Source organism: Dipodomys spectabilis, unplaced genomic scaffold (genome assembly GCF_019054845.1).
Source record: "Dipodomys spectabilis isolate Male_0828 unplaced genomic scaffold, ASM1905484v1 ptg000219l, whole genome shotgun sequence".
Lineage (NCBI taxonomy): Eukaryota > Metazoa > Chordata > Mammalia > Rodentia > Heteromyidae > Dipodomys > Dipodomys spectabilis.
The window spans coordinates 677,079-697,651 of record NW_024870896.1 but is presented as its reverse complement, the minus strand read 5'-3'; the positions used below and the strand labels follow the sequence as shown (position 1 = coordinate 697,651).

The following is a 20,573-nucleotide window of genomic DNA, read 5'->3' as shown; positions in this document are numbered from 1 at the left end:
TTCAGTTGACTAGTTTGTAGAAGTTGATCTATATTTCCTGTGTAAAGAATTTGGGCTAGTCTACTGGATCTTGGTACAGGATTTGATAACTGAAAATGCAAAGAACAGGAGATTACATTTGTCTTCAGCATTTATCTTGGAACTGAATGAACTTTTTTTTTTTTAAGAAGGTAATGTGCTCTAGAGTGAGGGTTATGGAAAAATCATAGTTCCTTCAGAAACAGGAAGATGTGTGTGCCCTTGAGATTTTGTTTTTCATATTTTATTGTGGTTGTATGTTGTATAAGAGATTTGCTTCCATTCTCATTAATTTCAGGTGAAATATTCAGCTCTGAAATGCTTTGTACTGCCTACTGTAGGAGTAAACAGGCAACTTTTTTTCCTTGTGGAAATTTTGTTTGTTTTGGTTGGTCATGGCTCTTGGAACTCAGAGCCTGGGTGCTGCCCCTAAGTTCTTTCGCTCAAGGCTAGTGCTCTACCACTTTGATCCACAGCTTCACTTCAATTTTTGAGGTGGTTAATTGGAGATAAGAGTCTCATGGCCTTTTCTAGCCAGACCTGACTTTTTTTTGAACCATAGTACTGAGATCTCAGCCTCCTGAGTAGCTAGAATAACAGTTGTGAGCCACTGTGGAAATTTTTTATGGCAGCTGCCCATTCTTTAAGAATTAGCATTTAGAATGGAAAAGCATGAGATTCTTGTGAAGAGCTGATGTTTGGGGAGAAGACCCATAATCACAAGTTGTAAGTGGCAGTTGTAACAATGCCAAAACTAACCTTCCTCCCACAGTCACTCTGGGGTCCAGGCCCCAAATGTTGTAGATCAGCCATGTAAATAGGGGGAAGCTGTCCTGTTCCAGGTGGACTCTGAGGAAGTGTTTCAGACTGATGCTGTGAGAGCAAGTTACACATTAAGTATGCAGCAGGGCAAGCTCGTCTCATCTGTGTGCATTCTATCATGCTATATTGTCTGTTCATAGGACCCTTGTGAGGATCCAAAAAAGCCCCAAACTGATGGGAAGATAAAATCTAGTTGTGGAACAATATGCCCACCAGTGCCAGCTTGGGCAAGAAATAGACATACCAGGCTACACGTCCAAAGACAGGATGAGACTGAACCTGGGAACCAGAAAGTCATTCTTAATTCCTGATGGCATTATCAGCCATCAATTCATCAGCACCATTCTTTTTTCTTTTTTGGGGGAGGGGGGTGGTCCAGTTGTGGGGCCTGAACTCTGGGCCTGGGTGTTGTCCCTCAGCTCTTCAGCTCAACGCTAGTGCTCTACCACTTGAGCCACAGCGCCACTTCCGGCTTTTTTCTTTTGCTTATGTGGTGCTGAGGAATCGAACCCAGGGCCTCATGCATGCAAGGCAAGCGCTCTACCACTGAGCCACCTTCCCAGCCCCATCAGCACCGTTCTTGAACCACCTCTGCTTTCCCAGTTGGCCATAGCTCTGAGGGTTTACATGTTAACCATCCCAGACACAAGTAGCCAGAACCAGTCCATGGCTCAGTGTTGTCAGTACAAACGCTCTGGGGGCCTAGCCTCATGGACTGGGAGGCAGATATTGGAGATCCTGGTTAACTGCATATACATCACAGAAGTTGTCTTTGATAAAACGGAAAGTCCTGGGAGTTTTTAAAAGTAAATGTGAGAAATTACCCTTATTAAATTGTACATGATTACGGCCAGCTAGGGTTTTTACTGAATGCTTCATGCCCATCTCATATAAGCTCATGATCTTAAAAGGTGACTACCAGTCCCATTTGTGTATAATGGAGAATCAAAGAAGATAATTATCCTGAGGTCATCCTAGCAAGTGGTGGAATTGATCTTTTAAACCTGGATTCCTGTAGTCACCCTTGCTGCCAGGCACTGGAAGCCCAAGGAAATAAAGGGTCTATTGGTTTGTCTGATGCTGTTTTTGTTTAACAAGGTTAAAGGAGGGAGAAAGAAGTAGAGGAAGTGTTTCTCTGCTGCCCTTGTCTAGTGATTCTGCCCAGGCAGCTAACAGAGGAGGAACTACACTGAGTTGCTTAAAACTCATGCATGCTGTGGTTGTTTCTCAGGTGGCCTTAACCAAAAGTATCTCCTCATTGACTTCTCAGGGTACTTCCAACCTCCCATTGCCCTGGAAGATCAATAACCAGTTCTTAATTTCTGACTCCTTTTTACTTAAAACACACTGCTTTCGTTGCTAATCTCAGATAGACTACTAAGTACCCAAAGTACACTTTTTTTCTCCCTCACATTTGAGAACCACTGTGGCATATGAAGAGTTATATACAGGGCTGTAGTCCCAGACCCTTTATTGAAGGCTGTTGTTTCTTTGATCTAATGGCATTGGCCTTATATAAAGTGACATTTCCAGAAACACATGTGATGTCTTAGCACTTGTAAATCCATCTCAACCACATCTATAAAGTTTGTGTAAACGTGTGTGTATGCACATGCCTATGCACTGGCTTTGGGACTTGAACTCAGGGCCTAGGGCCTGGGCCCTGTTCCTTAGGTTCATCCTCAAGGCTAGCCACAGCTTTACTTTTTGTTGTTTAATTGGAGATAAGAGACTCACAGACTTAACTGCCTGGGCTGGCTTCAAACTATGATCTTCAGGGGCTGGGAATGTGGTTTAGTGATAGAGTGCTTGCCTAGCATGCCTGAAGCCCTGGGTTCAATTCCTCAGTACTACATAAACAGAGAAGGCCAGAAGTGGTGCTGTGGCTCGAGTGGTACAGCACTAGCTTTGAGCACAAAAGCTCAGAGACAGTGTCCAGGGCCTGAGTTCAAGTCCTAGGACTGGCAAAAAAAAAAAGCAAAACCAAAAATCCAAAACTATGATCTTCAGATCTCAACTTCCTGAATGGCTAGGATTACAGGTATGAGCCACTGGTGCCCAGTGAAATTCACTTATTAAAATTCATTTACTTCCCATTACCAGAGTATTTGCATTTCTTTCAGAGTGAAAATTTGGAGGGTAAATGTAGGAAAATGGTTTTGTTCCCTGTAAAGATCTTCAGACCGAAAACCTATTTTCAGTAGATTATAGATTTTTTTTTTCCTCTCAGTGGGTCATGTTTGTTTCCATCTAGTCTCAGAAGTCACATGACTGCACTTGACATGGCTCTTCAAATACTGAAATCTGGGTTTATATGATAAGCTAGCTCTGTGGCACAATTAGTCAAGTTGGGATTCCTGAGACACAACATGATTTTGTTCTGAATTTTTTTTTTTTTTTTGGTCCGGTCGTGGGGCCTGAACTCTGGGCCTGGGCACTGTCCCTCAGCTCTTCAGCTCAAGGCTAGCGCTCTACCACTTGAGCCACCTTCCCAGCCCCTGTTCTGAATTCTTGAGAGGCCCTATACAAAATTATTTGAGGTCCCTTGCTATGTGTACCCTGAGGGCCACCATTTTCTTAGAATGCAGCATAAAATGATAGCCAGCAGTTTTGGGCTGCCTTTGCTTTTGGGCAGTTAGACATTCTGTTAGAATGTTCTGAAGTTATTAAAGTTCTTGCACCTGCTCTCTGGTGCAACCTCATGGTTGATCTTCCTGGTATAAGCCAAGTTACGTGCTTAATAAATTTCTACCACATATCCTGGCTTGTGGTTCATTTCTATCTAGCCAGGACCAATACATAAGTGTTTTTTTTTTTTTAATAAGGGAAGAAGTAGGAAATTTTTTTTGGTGGGGGGTGGTTGTGAGGGTTTTTTTCCCCCCACCCCTGGGGCTTGAACTCAGGCCCTGGACACTGTCCCTGAGCTTTTGTGCTCAAAGCTAGTGCTCTACCACTTGCTTAAACCATAGCTCTACTTCTGGCTTTCTGGTGGTTAATTGGAGATAGGAGTCTTAGAAACTTTCCTACCCAGGCTGACTTTGAACCACCATCCACAGATCTCAGGCTCCTGAGTAAATAAGTTTACAAGTATTAGTCACTGGGCCTGGCTTGTTTCGTGTTTTGAAAGATAGTCTGTATGTAGGCTTGGCTGGCCTTTAACCTCACCATCCTACCTGACACTCCTAATGCTGAGGTTATAGCACAAAATAACTGTATCCACACCAGTGCTTATTCCTGTGATCCTAGCTGTACAGGCAGGAGGCTGATTGGAGCATAGTCCACAAGACTTAAATCTCCAAGATAGCCAGCTTTTTGCTGGCTGGAGGTGTGATGGTTCAAGTGGTAGAGCCACAGCCAAGCAAGCAGAGCAGAGGTAAGGTCCTGAATTCCAGCTCAAGGACTGGTAAAAACTAACCACCCTCCTCCCTCTGCCAGCTCACAAATATGCTAGTTCTGAAGGTCATGAGCAGTAAGTGCTAGAGAATATGAATAATATGTTAGTGTTTTCCATGCCTTGAACTGTTTGGCTTACCTGTTGTTTTTACTAGTTCCTCATAAAGTAAGCTAAGTATTAGGCTTTGAAAGAACTCCATGTACTTAGAAAATTCACATGAGTACAAGTTAGTGCCTTAAAGTGATCAAATGTTCACACTAATCAAAGCAAGGCTTCTGGTTCTATAAAATGGTTTAGCAGACTCACTTGGATTTTGTCTCCTGTAAGATAAATTGCATAATCAAGGGCCAACCTCTGAGCAAATTTGAACCCAAAACATTTAAGAGAGCAGATTATAGATTTGGAAGGTTCCTAGAATAGCATATCCTTATCTTGTTTTAAAAGATAGTGAGTTGCACACATCGTAAATGTTCAGTTGGGCATTTCAGCAATTGTGTACACCTGTAGAATAACTACCCTGAAGAATATATAGGGTATTGTCATGAAGTTCTCTGTGTGTGTGTTTGTATGTGTATATGTGTACCTGGAACTTGAACTCTGGGCTTGGGAACCTGAGCTTTTGTGCTCAAGGCTAGTGCTCTACCGCTTGAGTGACAGCTCCACTTGCAGCTGCTTTTTGGTTGTTAATTGGAGAAGTCTCACACATTGTCAAATTTCCTGTTGCCAGTAGTTTGCTTTTCATTAGTTTTAGAGAGTCTCAAGTTCTTATCCCAAGGTTGTCCTCAAGCTCAAGATTCTGCTTTCTTCTAGAGTGCAGGAATTACAGGCATGCACTATCAAACCTTGCTTTGTCATATATATATATAGCTGAATATGTATATATGTATGTATATGTATGTATATATGTATTTATGCTGCCAGGTATGAAATAACTAGTTTTAATGTATATATTTACTTGATTATTAGGGATGTTGTGCACTTTTCATATGCATCAATTTGCTTTTTTTTTTTTTTTGCTAGTCCTGGAGCTTGAACTCAGGGCCTGGGTACTGTCCCTGAGCTTCTTTTGCTCAAGGCTAGCACTATACCACTTGAGCCACAGTGCCACTTTAAGCTTTTTCTGTTTATGTGATACTGAGGAACCGAGCTCAGGGCATCATGTATGCTAGGCAAGCACTCTACCACTGAGCCACATTCCCAGCTCTCATTTTTTTAAACTGCACAGTCTATAGCCTACTGTCTCAGCTTCCCTAGTGCTGGGATTAAAAGCATATACTGTCTCTCCCCCACCCCCCATACATCTTATTGGGATCTTTTAATGAGCAGAAAGTTATTTTGCAGGGCTCCAGAATGAACCTTGGGTCTCATGCTTACTAACTTTATTTTTCATCTTATTTTGAGACGTTCTTGCTATTTTGCACCAGCTCAAATTCCTGGACTCAAGTGGTCCTCTTGCCTCAACCTTCCTAATATCTGAGAATATAGGCATGCAAGTACTGCTTTGTTCCTCTTGGAAACTTTCATTTTGATAAAGTCCATTTTTTCTTAGTTTTGTTTACCTCAAAGTCATAATTAGCAAATTTTCTTCTAGAAGTTTAGGTCTATGGTTCATCTTAATTTTGAGTTTTTATATCTATAGGTTAGAGCTTAATATTTGGATATTCAGACCTCACCCTGGGGATTTGAACTCAAGACCTTGCCCTTGCTTCGCAGGCACTGTACTACTGAGTTGCTCTCCTAGCCCTTTCTGCGCTGGTGTTTACTACTACTTTTTTTTTTTCCAGTCCTGGGGCTTGAACTCAGGACCTGGGCGCTGTCCCCGAGTGCTCAAGGCTAGCACTCTACCACTTGAGTCACCGCTTCCACCTTTGACTGAGTAGTGTATTGATGATAAAAGTCTCATGGACTTCCTTCCAGGACTGGCTTTGAACCATGGATCTTCAGATCTCAGCCTCCTGACTAGCTAGGATTACAGGCATGAGCCACTGGTGTCTGGCTGCACTGATTATTTGTGTGTGTGTGTGTATGTGTGTGTGTGTTTGTCTGCGTGCGTGCGTGCGTGCGTGCGTACGTGCACACTAGTCCTTGTGTTGAACTCTAGGCGTGGGCACTGTCCCTTAGCTTCTTTTTTGCTCAACGCTAGGCTCTGCCACCTGAGCCACAGCACTACTTATAGCTTTTTCTGAATAGTTTATTGGAGATAAGAGCTCATGGACTTTACTGCCCAGGCTGGCTTTGAACCACGATCCTCACCTCTCAGCCTCTTATCTAGGATTACAGGTATGAGCCACTGGTGCTCAGCTTTACTGGTTATTTGTAAGCTAACAGTCTCACTGATTGCCCAGACTTGAGCCTCAACTGCAATCTGCCTATTCTGTGCTTCCTGTCCTGGATTAATAGGTGTGAACCACTGCCACCAGCAGCTTCTGTTCAGATGGAGTTGCATGGGCTTTTCTGCGTTGGCTGGTCTCAGTCCTCTGTCACCCCAATCTCAGCCTTCCAAGATGGTAAGATTTGCAGGCCTGGTGGTTCTGATATTTTTTCTCATAACAGAATGAGATTTATTTCAACATTGATTTTTCAGTTCCAGCAACTTTTTCTGAAAATTTTCCAGTGTCCATTATATCTACTTGGCACTTTGAAGATTTGTCAATCATATGTGTATATAGCTATTGCTAAACTTTATACACTGTTCTGCTAATCTATTAGCCTGTCTTCACATCAGTGCCATGCACTCTGGTCTTCTAGACATTGACTCTGTGTGTGTGTGTGTGTGTGTGTGTGTGTGTGTGTGTGTGTGTGTGTGTGTGTGTGTGTTTTGATCAGTCATGGGGCTTGAAATTCAGCCTGTCTTCACATCAGTGCCATGCACTCTGGTCTTCTAGACATTGACTCTCTGTGTGTGTGTGTGTGTGTGTGTGTGTGTGTGTGTGTGTGTGTGTGTGTGTGTGTGTGTGTGTGTGTGTGTGTGTGTGTGTGTGTGTGTGTGTGTTTTGATCAGTCATGGGGCTTGAAATTCAGGTCCCAGGCACTGTTACTGAGCTGCTTTGTGCTTAAGGCTAGTGCTCTACCACTTGAGCCACTGTGCCACTTTTTCTAAGTAGTTTATTGTAGATAAGAGTCTCACAGACTTTTCTGCCTGGGCTGGTTTTGAAATATGATTCTCAGATCTCAACCTCCTGAGTAGTTTAGGATTACAGGTGGAACCATCAGCGCCTAGCTTTCTAAAAAGTTTTAAAATTAAAAAATTGTTCTAAAAATGACTGGCTGTTTTTAATTATTGCCATACAATTTTTAAAATTGTTACCATGAACATGTGAGGTTACAGTTACATAAGTCAGGTAAAGAGTACATTTCTATTTAAATATCATCCCTTCCCTTCTTCCCAGTTTTTCCCTCCCATGCCCCACCCACAAGGTATATAGTTCATTTTCAATAGAGTGCCCAGTGAGTACCATTGCTGTATTTCAACCATTGTCCCTCCATTTCTGCGCCTCCCCGTGTACTCCCAAGGACATGTAAGTGAACAGAATACAGAGAAAATAAAAATGCCAAAAAAGAAAAAGAACTTGTTCCCATTTCCTGGAGTTCAATAACTATTCTTTATGATCAGGTGCAGATACGCATTGTACCTTTCAGTTCCTCTCCTAAGAGTATCCTCCTTTGGTCTCACTGTTGTGAATGCCTAGAAATCTGTATAAGTTATTATGTCCTGGTGTATTTTAGATTTAGCTTCTGCATATGAGAGAAAACGTGTTTGTCTCTGAGCATGCTTACCTCAATCAGATTTGCTCTAGGTCAATCCATTTCCTGCAAATTATATTCTTTCTAATGGTTGAGTGTTGGTACCACATATTTTGGATCCTTTTGTCTGTTGTTGGGCATCTGGGCTGTGCCCACGCCTTGGCTATTGTGAAGAGTGCAGAAATGAATATGGATGTGTAAGTGTCTTTACAGTATCCTGGCTTACGATGATCTGGGTAGATGGCCTAGGGGTGGTATGGCTGGGTCATAAGGAAGATCTATGTTTAGTTTTTTGAGGAACCTCCAGACTGATGTTTAGAGTGGTTGTACCAGTTTACTTTTCCACCAACAGTGCAATAGTGTTCCTTTCCCCTCCACATCCTCACCAACATTTGTTGTTTGAATTCACAATATTGGCCAATCTAATGGGTGAGATGGAATCTGAGTTGTTTTGATTTGCGTTTCCTTTATGGCCAGAGATAATGAGCAGTTCCTCAAGTGTTTCTTTGCCATTCTTTTACCTTTTCTTCTGTGTATCTTGGATTTTAGGCCTTTGTCTGATGTATTGCTGGTAATGATCTTCCAGCCATACAAATTTTTGAATTACCTGGGTTTCCAACAATGGCTACTGGAATCTTGATAGAGTTTACACTGAATCTATAGGACAATTTAGGAATAACAGTTTCCTAGGATTGACTCAAGTTACTCCATGAACATAGTATACCTTGTCATTTACTTAGGTTTAAGTTATTTCCCCTACTATGTGTTGAATTTTTTTTTTTAATGTTCCAGTCTTGGGGCCTGAACTCAAATCTTGAATGCTGTCCCTTAGCTTTTTTGCTCAAGGCTAGTGCTCTACTATTTGAGCCACAGCACCACTCAAGTGGCTTAAGTGATAGAGTACCAGTCATGATTAAGAAAGTTTAATGAAAGCCCCAGTACTAATGCATGCATGTGTACATGTGCACACACAATTTTGTCACAAAATATGACATTAACTAAATTTTATTAATGCTTTTTACTAACCCAAAGAAATTCTGTTCTATGCCTGGTTTGCTAAGAGTTGTTAGTAAATTTTATTATGTGCTTTTTTTGTTTCTGTTAAGATGATCATATTTCTGCTTTTGTTAAGGTGACATATTTCAAGGGTTGGCAAACTATTGCTCCTAGATTCAGCTTACGGGCTGTTTTTCTGCACAACTTAGCTTTTTTTTTTTGAGCACTTAGACGTGGGTAGTGCAAATAGATTTTTAAAAATAGAATCTTGGGCTGGGAAGATGCCTCTGGTAGAGTGCTTGCCTTGCATGCATGAGGCTCTGGGTTCGATTCCTCACACTACATAAGCAGAAAAAGCTGGAAGTGGGGCTTGGTAGAATGCTAGCCTTGAGCTAAAGAGCTGAAGGACAGTGCCCAGGCTCCAAGTTCAGGCGCCACGACCGACCAAAATAAAATAAATAGAATCTTGATTTAAATAGTATAGTTACTACTGTACAATTAGGGAAGTGCAATTAGGCATCTTGCACTCTACGTATTTTTTTCTGATATATGTTATACACCCCACCATGCCTCATTAACTGATTTCCATATTTCCTGCAAATTAAAGCTGTTGTCTGATACAAAGTGCCCTATTCTGAATAACTTTGAGCATTCTTCTGTTGCAGTTTTTCTTTTTTCTTTTTTTCTGTTGCAGTTTTTCTAGAGATGGTTTCCTCTAGCTTTTGTTCTGAAGGTATTTCAGTACCTTAAGGAAGTTAATTGTACTCAGGTTTCATTTGTTCCTTGTGAGGTGTCATATAATTTCAGTTTTTCTCTCCTGTCCATGGTGTTGTTTCCCTCATGGCTGTATTTATTGCCCTTTATCTGTAGTTTTTAGCAGGTCGATCATGTGATGTTCGGGTACATTTCTCTTTCTGTGGAGATTACTGAACTTTTTAGATCTGTGTTAATGTCTTTCTATAGCATCAGGTAAATCTTAGTTATTACCTATTTAAATAATAGGCTCTACATTCTCTTGCTTCTCTCTGAAAATCCAATTCCATGTGTATTAGGTGATTTTTATACTATCCTAAAGATCTCAGGTGACTCTACCCCCTCCCTACACACGCTTATTTGTTTTCAGTTTGGATACTTTTGAGTTCCCTGAATCTAATGCTAACCGGTTAAAAATTCATGCAGTGAACTTTTTATTTCTGATACTGTAACTTTTATTTCTAGCCTTGCATTATGTCTATCTAGTTACCATTTTCTGCCCAAATTTTCCAGTTCTTCAAGTATGTTTTCCAGTTCTAATTAGATTTTTTAGCATTATCATATTTCAGAAGTTTTATCTGTTGATTCCAATATTTTGTCCACCAATACATTTTTTAGTCTTTTAATTTGAATTGGTTTAACAATACTAACTGATCAAATAGCATGTGGGTCTTCCTTTTGAGTTAATTTTCTTGCTTTGGCACTTTGCTATTTCAGGCAACAAACAGGCCACATGTACAACAGTGGTCCCATATGATTAAAATGGAAGTGAAAAATTCCAATCATCCTGTATTTTTACTGTACAATTTCTATGTCTAGATGTTTAGACACAAATATTTATCATTGTGCGTTATAGTTGCGTACAGTAATCTGTAATCTACAGTAACCCTGCATTATGCAGGTTTGTAGCCCAGGTTTGTGTAAGTACACTATGAGTTTGCAGAGTAATAAAATGGCCTAACAACGCATTTCTCAGCACATACCATGTTAAGCAACAAATGACTGTATTTGATTGTATGATGAATATTTTGTATACTATAATCCAGACTGAAGTAAATATTGCTTACATCCAAAATGAATATGCTCATTTTTATGTTTTCAGCAACCTGAAAGCAGTGGCTTAATTAATGTGATTCATCTGTGACCTGCAGCTGGGCTGACCTGTAGCTTTAGATTGGCTAAATTGAAGGTAGAATGGGAATTTTCATGTCCACAGGGGCTTTGGTTTGCCCAACAGCCAAGCCACCAGGTTTTAGAAATATACATCTCTTTTGGCTTCATAACCTCGTTGCCAGGTTTTATTGCATCCCAGGAGAGGGGACAAGATGGTTCTCTTGGCTCTCCAGGCTTTTAGTAATGTTTCAGAGGAATGGCCACAATACCCGGGAGGGTGGGGGTGGGAGATGAGTCAACTCTCCTGCTGATCCTTCCAGTCCCCAAATATCAAGAGTTCCTCTGATGGGTTTCTTGGCTTTTCTGCCTTACCTTCTTACTTGTAAAAGGTATTTTACACTTGGAAAAAGCTTCTTTTACCTGAGGTCAGTGGCGTATCTCTTTCAGCTTTCTTGCCTCCCTGTTTTCTGTAATACTGGTTAAGTGTAGTGGATAATCACAGGTTTCCTCTTTGCATTTAGGTCTTCCAGATAGATATTAATGTCATACCAGCCTCCAGAGAGATGCTAGACACTGTTAAATTTCCATAGGCCTCTCTCTATTGATATTTTCTTTTACCATAGTTCAACATGAAGTACAAGCATCCATGGCTCTCTATTCTCCTTTGAAAGACTTAGCATTTTTTTCTTTTTAACATAGGTTAGCCTCCTCAGATTTCCAATGAGTTAAAAATATTTTTAAGCTGGGCTCCAGTGGCTCATGCTTGTAATCCTAGCTACTCAAGAGGCTGAGATCTGAGGGTCAGAGTTCAAAGGTAGCCAGGGCAGAAAATTCTCTTAAGACTCTTATTATGCAGTTAGCCTGCAAAAAGCCAGAAGTGGAGATGTGGCTCAGAAGGTAGAGTGTCAGCCTTAAGCTAAAAAGTTAGCCAAGGGAGAGCAATAGACTGTGTGTTCAGGTCCCAGTGTGCGCGCGCACATGCGCACGCGCACACACACACACACAATTTCAACTGTACAAAAGGAGTAAAGAGTCTACTGTTCTTTTGCCCCTGCTACTCACTTTGAGTATTTTGAATATCCTTCCAGAAATGAGTATATAACCAATTATGTAATCCTTTCTTTTTAGTAACATACTATATGCATTTCTCTGTATTTTTTCTTTTCCATTATACCTTAGCAATTCTTCAATATCAGTATGTAAATAGTTACTCCTCCCTTTTCTCATGTGTCACAGAGAATGGATTTCATATATCTCCTGTTATTGGTATTTAGGTTGTTTTCTGGCTTTGGTTTATAACAAACAATCCTACTTTGAATACTTTTGTATTTCATGTCATTTCCTACATCTATATCTACAGAATAAATTGTTACAATTGAAAGAATTCAGTTTAAAAGGTTATGTACATTTTTGTGTGTGTGTGTGCCAGTACTGGGGCTGGAACTTTTGGTCTTGCATTCTTGATTGGTTTTTCATTCAGTGCAAGCACTTTACCACTTGAGCCACAGCTCTATTTCTAGCCTTTTTTTGTGTGTGTGGTTGTGGGGCTTGAACTCGGCCTGGGCACTGTCCCTCAGCTCTTCAGCTCAAGGCTAGCCCTCTTCCACTTGCGCCACAGCACCACTTCCAGCTTTCGGAGTGGTTTATTGGAGATAAGAGTCTCACAAACTTTCCTGCCCAGGCTGGGTTTGAACCGTGATGCTCAGATATCAGCCTAGTATTACAGGTGTAGCTAGTATTACAGGTGTGAGCCACCGGCACCTGGCTCTATTTCCAGCTTTTTGTTACTTAACTGCAGATAATAGGCTCACGGATTTCCATGCCCTGGCTGACTTCAAACCACAAACCTCAGATCTCAGGCCTGAGTAGTTAGGATTACAGGTGAGAGCCACTGGCACCTAGCTTGGTTCCATGCATTTATAATTTAGTTATTGCTGAGTGGATTTTAATGCAGATTTTCCCAATTCATATCTCCACAGTTGAATGTATGTTCCCTCACATAAGATTTTTTTTTTCTTGCAGGTTGTGGGGCATGGACTCAGTGCCTATGCACTGTCCCTAAGCTTTTTTGCTCAAGGATAGTGAGTGCTCAACCATTTTAAGCCACAACTCTACTTCTGTTTTTCTGGTTGTTAATTGGAGATAAGAGTCTCATGGCCTTTCCTGCCCCAGCTGGCTTCAAACCGTGATCCTCTGATCTTCGGAGTAGCTGGGATTATAGGCACTGAGCCACTAGTACTTGGAATAAAGTCTTATTTTCATGTGTAAGAGCTATTTTTTTGTGCTTCATTGATATTCATAAACTTTGCTTATCTAATGTCTGACTGATCCCTATACTCTAAGATAGTTCCTCTGTGTGTGTGTACTCATGGCCATGCAGATGGTGTGTATTTTATCGCATAGTTGCAGGCATTAAAAAAGGTTGGGGGCTGGCAACGTGGCTTAGTGGTAGAGTGCTTGCCTAGCATGCCTGAAGCCCTGGGTTCAATTCCTCAGTGCTGCATAAACAGAAAAGCCAGAAGTGGCACTGTGGCTCAAGTGGTAGAATGTGTGCCTTAAGCGAAAGAAGCTCATGGACAATGCCCAGGCCCTGAGTTCAAGCCCCAGGACTGGAACACGAACCACACACACACACATAGTCAGGACTAGAATTGAAGTTTTGACTACAAAGCCCACATATTTTTTTTTTTTGGGTCCGGTCGTGGGGCCTGAACTCTGGGCCTGGGCGCTCTTCAGCTCAAGACTAGCACTCTACCACTTGAGCCACAGCGCCACTTCCGGCTTTTTTCTTTTTGCTTATGTGGTGCTGAGGAACCGAACCCAGGGCCTCAGGCATGCAAGGCAAGCGCTCTACCACTGAGCCACCTTCCCAGCCCCCACATGTTTTTCAAATGTAAAAAACTAAGAATTTAATTCAATTTTCAGGTGGACCAAGTAAGTAATGTCAAAACACTATCACGTAGGGTGCCACGGCTCACATTTGTAATTCTAGTACTCAGGAGGTTGAGCTCTGAGAATGGGAGTTTGAAGCCTGCTGGGGGAGGAAAGTCCAGGAGACTACGATCTCCAATTAATCACATAAAGCTGGAAATGGAGGTGTTGCTAAAGTGGTAGAGCATCAGCCTTGGGAGGAAAAAAAATAAAGGTCAGTGGCCAGGTACTGAGTTCAAGCCCCAGGACTGGCCCCCCCAAACCAAGCAAACAAAAATCCCCCAAACCAACTGAAAGCATACTGGGATTTTAGGACCAAGGGCAAAGACGGAACCAATGTTTACATGTTTACCTATGATCCAAATGTCAGATCTATTTTTCTGCCGGGCTGGGAATGTATACCCATGGTCGACACCATTCGGAGGTCAAGTTTCTCACCGAATCTTCTGGTTTTTAAAAATAAAAATATTGCCAGGGCTGGGAAGGGGGCTTAGTGGTAGAGGCTTGCCTAGCATGCATGACGCCCCGGGTTCGATTCCTCAGTACCACATTCTCAGAAAAAGCCAGAAGTGGTGCTGAGGCTCCAGTGAGCAAAGAGAAGACAGTGACCATCAAAAGTATGTTTAGAGCTCAAAGTCGAGCCCCCAGCCTGGGCCTGGCCTGCGGACGCGCTCCGGGCCTCGGCCTCGCCTGCGGGCGCGCTCCGGGCGTCGGGCCTCGCCTGCGGGCGCGCTCCGGGCGTCGGGCCTCGCCTGCGGGCGCGCTCCGGGCGTATCCCGGGCCCCGGCCTCGCCTGCGGGCGCGCTCCGGGCCTCGGCCTCGCCTGCGGGCGCGCTCCGGGCCTCGGCCTCGCCCGGGGGCGAGCTCCGGGCCTCGGCCTCGCCTGCGGGCGCGCTCCGGGCCTCGGCCTCGCCTGCGGGCGCGCTCCGGGAGTCGGGCCTCGCCTGCGGGCGCGCTCCGGGCCTCGGCCTCGCCTGCGGGCGCGCTCCGGGCCCCGGCCTCGCCTGCGGGCGCGCTCCGGGCCCCGGCCTCGCCTGCGGGCGCGCTCCGGGCCTCGGCCTCGCCCGGGGGCGCGCTCCGGGCCTCGGCCTCGCCTGCGGGCGCGCTCCGGGCCTCGGCCTCGCCCGGGGGCGCGCTCCGGGCCCCGGCCTCGCCTGCGGGCGCGCTCCGGGCGTCGGGCCTCGCCTGCGGGCGCGCTCCGGGCGTCGGGCCTCGCCTGCGGGCGCGCTCCGGGCGTCGGGCCTCGCCTGCGGGCGCGCTCCGGGCGTATCCCGGGCCCCGGCCTCGCCTGCGGGCGCGCTCCGGGCCTCGGCCTCGCCTGCGGGCGCGCTCCGGGCCTCGGCCTCGCCTGCGGGCGCGCTCCGGGAGTCGGGCCTCGCCTGCGGGCGCGCTCCGGGAGTCGGGCCTCGCCTGCGGGCGCGCTCCGGGAGTCGGGCCTCGCCTGCGGGCGCGCCTTCGGCAGCGCACTTTCCCTGACAGCTCCGAGACCTTCCATTGGCGCGGCCCAATCCGGTCCAAGGGACCGAAGGTCGCCCCTGGCGAGGGGAGTTAGGGGTTCCCGGGGACTTCGAAGGACGGTCCGCACCCCCCTCAGAGCCACCAGATCGGCGGACCGACTCCCTGGGTCGTTCTAGTGGTCCTCCAGGCGAGCCCTCGGGATCGGAAACCTACTTCCTGTCTGGCTCGGGGCCCTCCTCTTCCGGTCTACAGGCCCCGCAACTTCCGGCGGCCTGGTTGTCCGGGAAACCATCGGCTTCCGGCGCGCAGTGGTGGGCGGAGCCAACATGGCTGAGGAGACGCCGGAGGCGGTGAGCGCGGGATTCTGTGGGAGGGCAGCTTTGGGGGCCAGCCTAGGGCGGGCGGCGCGACGGGCCGGGCCGCGGGGCTGGCGGGGCTGACGGGGCGGGGGACGGACGGCGGGGCGGCCCGGGCGCGCCGTCCCCCCGGGGCGCGCTGACCGAGGAGAACCTGGAATGGCTGCTTTCCCGGTCGCGCTGCTTTCTCCGAGCGCTACCGCTCGTTTAAGGGTTAATCGACGGATTAGGAAGTGTCCCGGGCCCGGCCTGGAACCCTCCGCCACCGGGGGCGGGGCGGCGGCCGCCGGGTTGGGATTTAAGTGTTGGCGCGTTTCCGTCGGCTTTGGCGCTGTGCAGCCGCACCCGCACCGCACCCGCACCCGCACCCGCACCGCACCCCCACCGCACCGCACCGCACCCGCACCGCACCCGCACCGCACCCCCACCGCACCGCACCCGCACCGTACCCGCATCCGCACCGCACCCGCACCGCACCGCACCCCCACCGCACCGCACCCCCACCGCACCGTACCCGCATCCGCACCGCACCCGACCCGCACCGCACCCGCACCCGCACCGCACCCGCACCGCACCGCACCCGCACCGCACCGCACCCGCACCCGCACCGCACCCGCACCGCACCGCACCGCACCCGCACCCGCACCCGCACCGCACCCGCACCGTACCCGCACCCGCACCGCACCCCCACCGCACCGTACCCGCATCCGCACCGCACCCGCACCCGCACCCGCACCCGCACCGCACCCCCACCGCACCGCACCGCACCCCCACCGCACCGCACCGCACCCCCACCGCACCGCACCCGCACCCGCACCGCACCCGCACCGCACCGCACCCGTACCGCACTCGCACCCGCACCCGCACCGCACCCCACCCGCACCGCACCCGTACTGCACCCCCACCGCACCGCACCGCACCGCACCCCACCCGCACCGCACCCGTACCCGCATCCGCACCGCACCCGCACCGTACCCGCATCCGCACCGCACCGCACCCGCACCCGCACCCGCACCGCACCCGCACCGCACCGCACCGCACCCGCACCGCACCGCACCGCACCGCACCTGGGGGAGCGGCTTCGTCTAAGAGCTGCTCATTTTCCTTTGGCGGCGGGAGGTCCTGTGGGATCGAAACCACGCTCCCCCCCAGACTGAGCTACTTTGTGGACAGGGGCTAGAACTCGGGGCCTCCCCTCCTCTGTCCCTTGGCTTTTTCGCTCACGTCGGATGCTGTTTTCCCTGGAGCCACAGCTCTCCTTGCGGCTCTTCCGTGGTTAACCAGAGATAAGAGTCACCCACCAGAGGTTTGTCTGCTCGCCTCGAACCTCGATCCTCAGATCTCAGCCCTGGCTAGGATTACAGGCATGAACCACCAGTGCCCTGCTGTTCATTAAAAAAAACAAACAGAACGTAACTATATACTATGGGGTACAGCGGGATAACTCAATAGGCACGTGCCATGAATTATGGCTCGACAGAGTAATTAACATTTCCATCTTGAACATTTATCATTTGTTGGTGGGGACCAGTGATCTCCTTCAGTCTAGCGTTCTGGAAAAAAATAATAATAAATCGTTATGAACTGTAGTCACCCTACTATCCTGTAGGTCATTGGAATTTATTTCTCCCCTTTTAACTCCTCTATTTCCTCTTATTTCCTGCCTCCCCCCCCCCCCCCTTTCCCCTTTTGTCTTTTTGTGCTGGTCCTGGAGCTTGAACATAGTTTCTTTTGTTTGTTTGTTTTGTTTTTACCACTCTCACCTGGTGCTCTATCACTCCCCCTACAATTCCGGTCCTGTTTTTATTCTGGTTAATTATAGAGGTAAGAGTCTGCCCAGCTAGCCTCAATCCTCAAATCTCAGCCTTCTAAGTAGGATTACAGGCATGAGCCATTGGCACTGGGCTACATATCACAATTTCTTTATCCATCTATTGCTTGTTAAATTGCTGGACACATCCACTGATTGCTAATTTTGTTGTTGTGAATACTATAATACACAGAAATAAACTGGTATCATTTTCTCTAATAAAGAATGCACTAGTGGTGGGGCTCCTGTGGCTCACGCCTGTAATCCTAGATACTCGGAAAGCTGAGATCTGAGGATTGTGGTTCAAAGCCAGCCAGGCAGAAAAAATCCCAGATTCTTTTTTTTTTTTTTTTTTGGTCGGTCGTGGGGCCTGAACTCTGGGCCTGGGCGCTGTCCCTCAGCTCTTCAGCTCAAGGCCAGCGCTCTACCACTTGAGCCACAGCGCCACTTCCGGTTTTCTGGTGGTTTATTGGAGATAGGAGTCTCACGGTCTTTCTTGCCCGGGCTGCCTTTGAACCGCGATCCTCAGATCTCAGCCTCCTGAGTAGCTAGGATTACAGGCGTGAGCCACCAGCGCCTGGCCCTGATTCTTACTTCCAATTAACTAATCAAAAACCGGAAGTAGTGCCGGGGCTGGAAGTGGTAGAGTGCTAGCCTTCCAAGAGTTCAGGGCCCAGGTCCTGAGTTCGAGGTCCTCCCCCCCCCAAAAAAAAAAGTACTGGTGGACAGCTGGATTATATGATGGCCTTCTTTTTTAGTTTAGTTTTTTTGTTGTTGTTGTTGTTTTTTAATCAGCAGTAGTTTTTGTTGTTGGTTTGATCCTGGGGCTTGATTTAGAGTCTGGGTGCTGTTCTTAAGCTGCTTTTCCTCAAGGCGAGTGCTGCTCCACTTGAGCCACAGTGCCAGGTCCAACTTCTCTTTGAGTAGTTTGTTGGAGATAAGAGTCTTACAGACTTTCCTGCCCAGGCTGGCTTCAAACTACAATCCTCAGATTTCAGTCTCCTGAGAAGTTAGGATTATAGGTATGAGCCACCTGCGCCCAGCTAATTTTTTTTTTGTATTAAATAGTTGTATAAAGGGGTTTCAATTCCAGAATTCCTGTTATGAGTACAATGTGTCTTGATCAATGTCACCCCTTTCATTGTTCTTCTCCTTTTCCCATCCCATCTAAGTAGTGTATACCCCGTGTGTGTGTATGTTTGTGTATGTGTATTTGTATGTGTATATATATATATATATATAGCCAGTCCTGGGGCTTGAACTCTGGGCCTGGGCACTGTCCTCTGAGTTTCTTCCACTCAAGGATAGCACTCTACCACTTGAGCCACAGTGTCACTTCCGGCTTTTTCTGTTTATGAAGTACTGAGGAATTGAACCGAGGGCTTCATGCATGTTAGGCAAACATACTACCACTAAGCCACATTCCTGGCCTCCTACTAGTAATTTTTTGAAACACATATTCATACTTGGATCTAATATCTGTAAATTCCCAAATGTGAAACTTATGTTTTCTTTAGTATTACCTGTTCTTCACTGTTCTTAGAAATAATTAAAATTTTCAGAACTTTTGTCCTTTGAAAAACACACTAAAAAACTTAGAAAAGTAATTGCCTTTAGTTACTTAACAACTTAGTGTTTATCTGTTATTAAGGAACAAGGTCACAGCCAGGCATGGTGGGATTGTGAGTTCAGGGTTGTTCTATGTTACATAGTTAGACCTGGTCTCAAAATGAAGCCACATTTTTTTTTTTTGGGTCCGGTTGTGGGGCCTGAACTCTGGGCCTGGGCTCTGTCCCTCAGCTCTTCAGCTCAAGGCTAGTGCTCTACCACTTGAGCCACAGCGCCACTTCCAGCTTTTTCTTTTTGCTTATGTGGTGTATGCAAGGCAAGCGCTCTACTACTGAGCCACCTTCCCAGCCCCTGAAGCCAATATTGACTGATAAGGTGGCTTAATTGCCTTGTCTGATTGTGTCCATGTGTGTGTCTGTTTGTTTGTCCATCCCTGCCCATGTGTATCTGTGTGTGCCTGCACCAGTACTGGGGCTTGAACTCAGTGCCTCTCACTCTCACTTGGCTTTCTTGCTTATGACCTGGCACACCATCTCTTTTCTTTTTGTCCTTCCAGTCCTGGGGTTTGAACTCAAGGACTAGGCACTGTCCCTGAGCTTGTTTTGCTCAAGACTAGCACTCTACCACTTGAGCCACATTCCCAGCTCCCACCCTACCTCTTGTGCCACATTTCCAGTCTAGCATTTTGCTGTTTAATTGGAGATGGGGGAGAGGGTATCTCATGGACTTTCATATTCTTTGGCTGGTTTTAGAACTGTGATCCTCCAGGTCTTAGCCTCCTGAGTAGCTAGAATTTCAGGTCCGAGCAACCAGTGTCTGGCTCTTATTCTTGCACTTGAAGAGTGATCACATTATTTTAGTGTAATCTGGAAGCTATGAACACAAAGCCCAAAGCAGTGTTAAAATTGTGAGGATGACGGAGGTGGTGACTGATCAAGAAGCACTAGACACTTAGATGGACATGATAACTTGTAACTCCCTGGTTCAACCTTGTACAATAGGAGAATCACAGCCATAGGATGATTGCTACCTACACAGGCCTATGCATAAAACTAGACCCTATCTTGAAAAATAACCCAACACAGGGCTAGAAATACGGCTAAGTGGTAGAGTGCTTGCCTAGCATGCATGAAGCCCTGGGTTTGATTCCACAGTACCACATACACAGAAAAAGCTGAAAGTGGGGCTGAGGCTCACAAGTGGTAGGGTGGCCCTGAGCTGGCCCTGAGTTCAAGTCGTACGACTAGCTCCCCCCCCCCCCCCCAAAGTGAAGTCTTAAGCAAAATGGTATCCATTACAGTACTCTTTCTAATGGCAAAAAAAAAAAAAAAAGCTGGAGATAAAAGTAAATGTCCATTAATAGAACTCTGAAAGTTCCATATGGTGGAATATTATGCAGGTATTAAAAAGTGTTCCAACCGAATATTTAAGATATTGACTTCAAGAGATTTCTATTCAGTACATCTAAATAGTAGCTACCTGTGGAGTTGGAATTTATTATGTGGTCTTAATTTTGGAACACAAAAAAGCATACATATATGTGTGTATATATGTAGACATATACATATATACATATACACACATATATGTAGGTACAGATGGAGGAGAA

General features: G+C 46.2%; 1 protein-coding gene across 1 annotated transcript in view; it reads left to right on the top strand.

Annotated features, from left to right (window-relative positions):
• The first annotated feature begins 15,439 nt into the window (after positions 1–15,439).
• The window catches only part of Bbs4 (Bardet-Biedl syndrome 4), a 23,835-nt gene continuing 18,701 nt past the window's right edge, over positions 15,440–20,573 (top strand). The window contains exon 1 of the mRNA XM_042697405.1: positions 15,440–15,579. Within this exon, the coding sequence (XP_042553339.1) occupies positions 15,556–15,579 (24 nt within the window). The 5' untranslated portion in view covers positions 15,440–15,555. The remainder of the gene's footprint in view (positions 15,580–20,573) is intronic.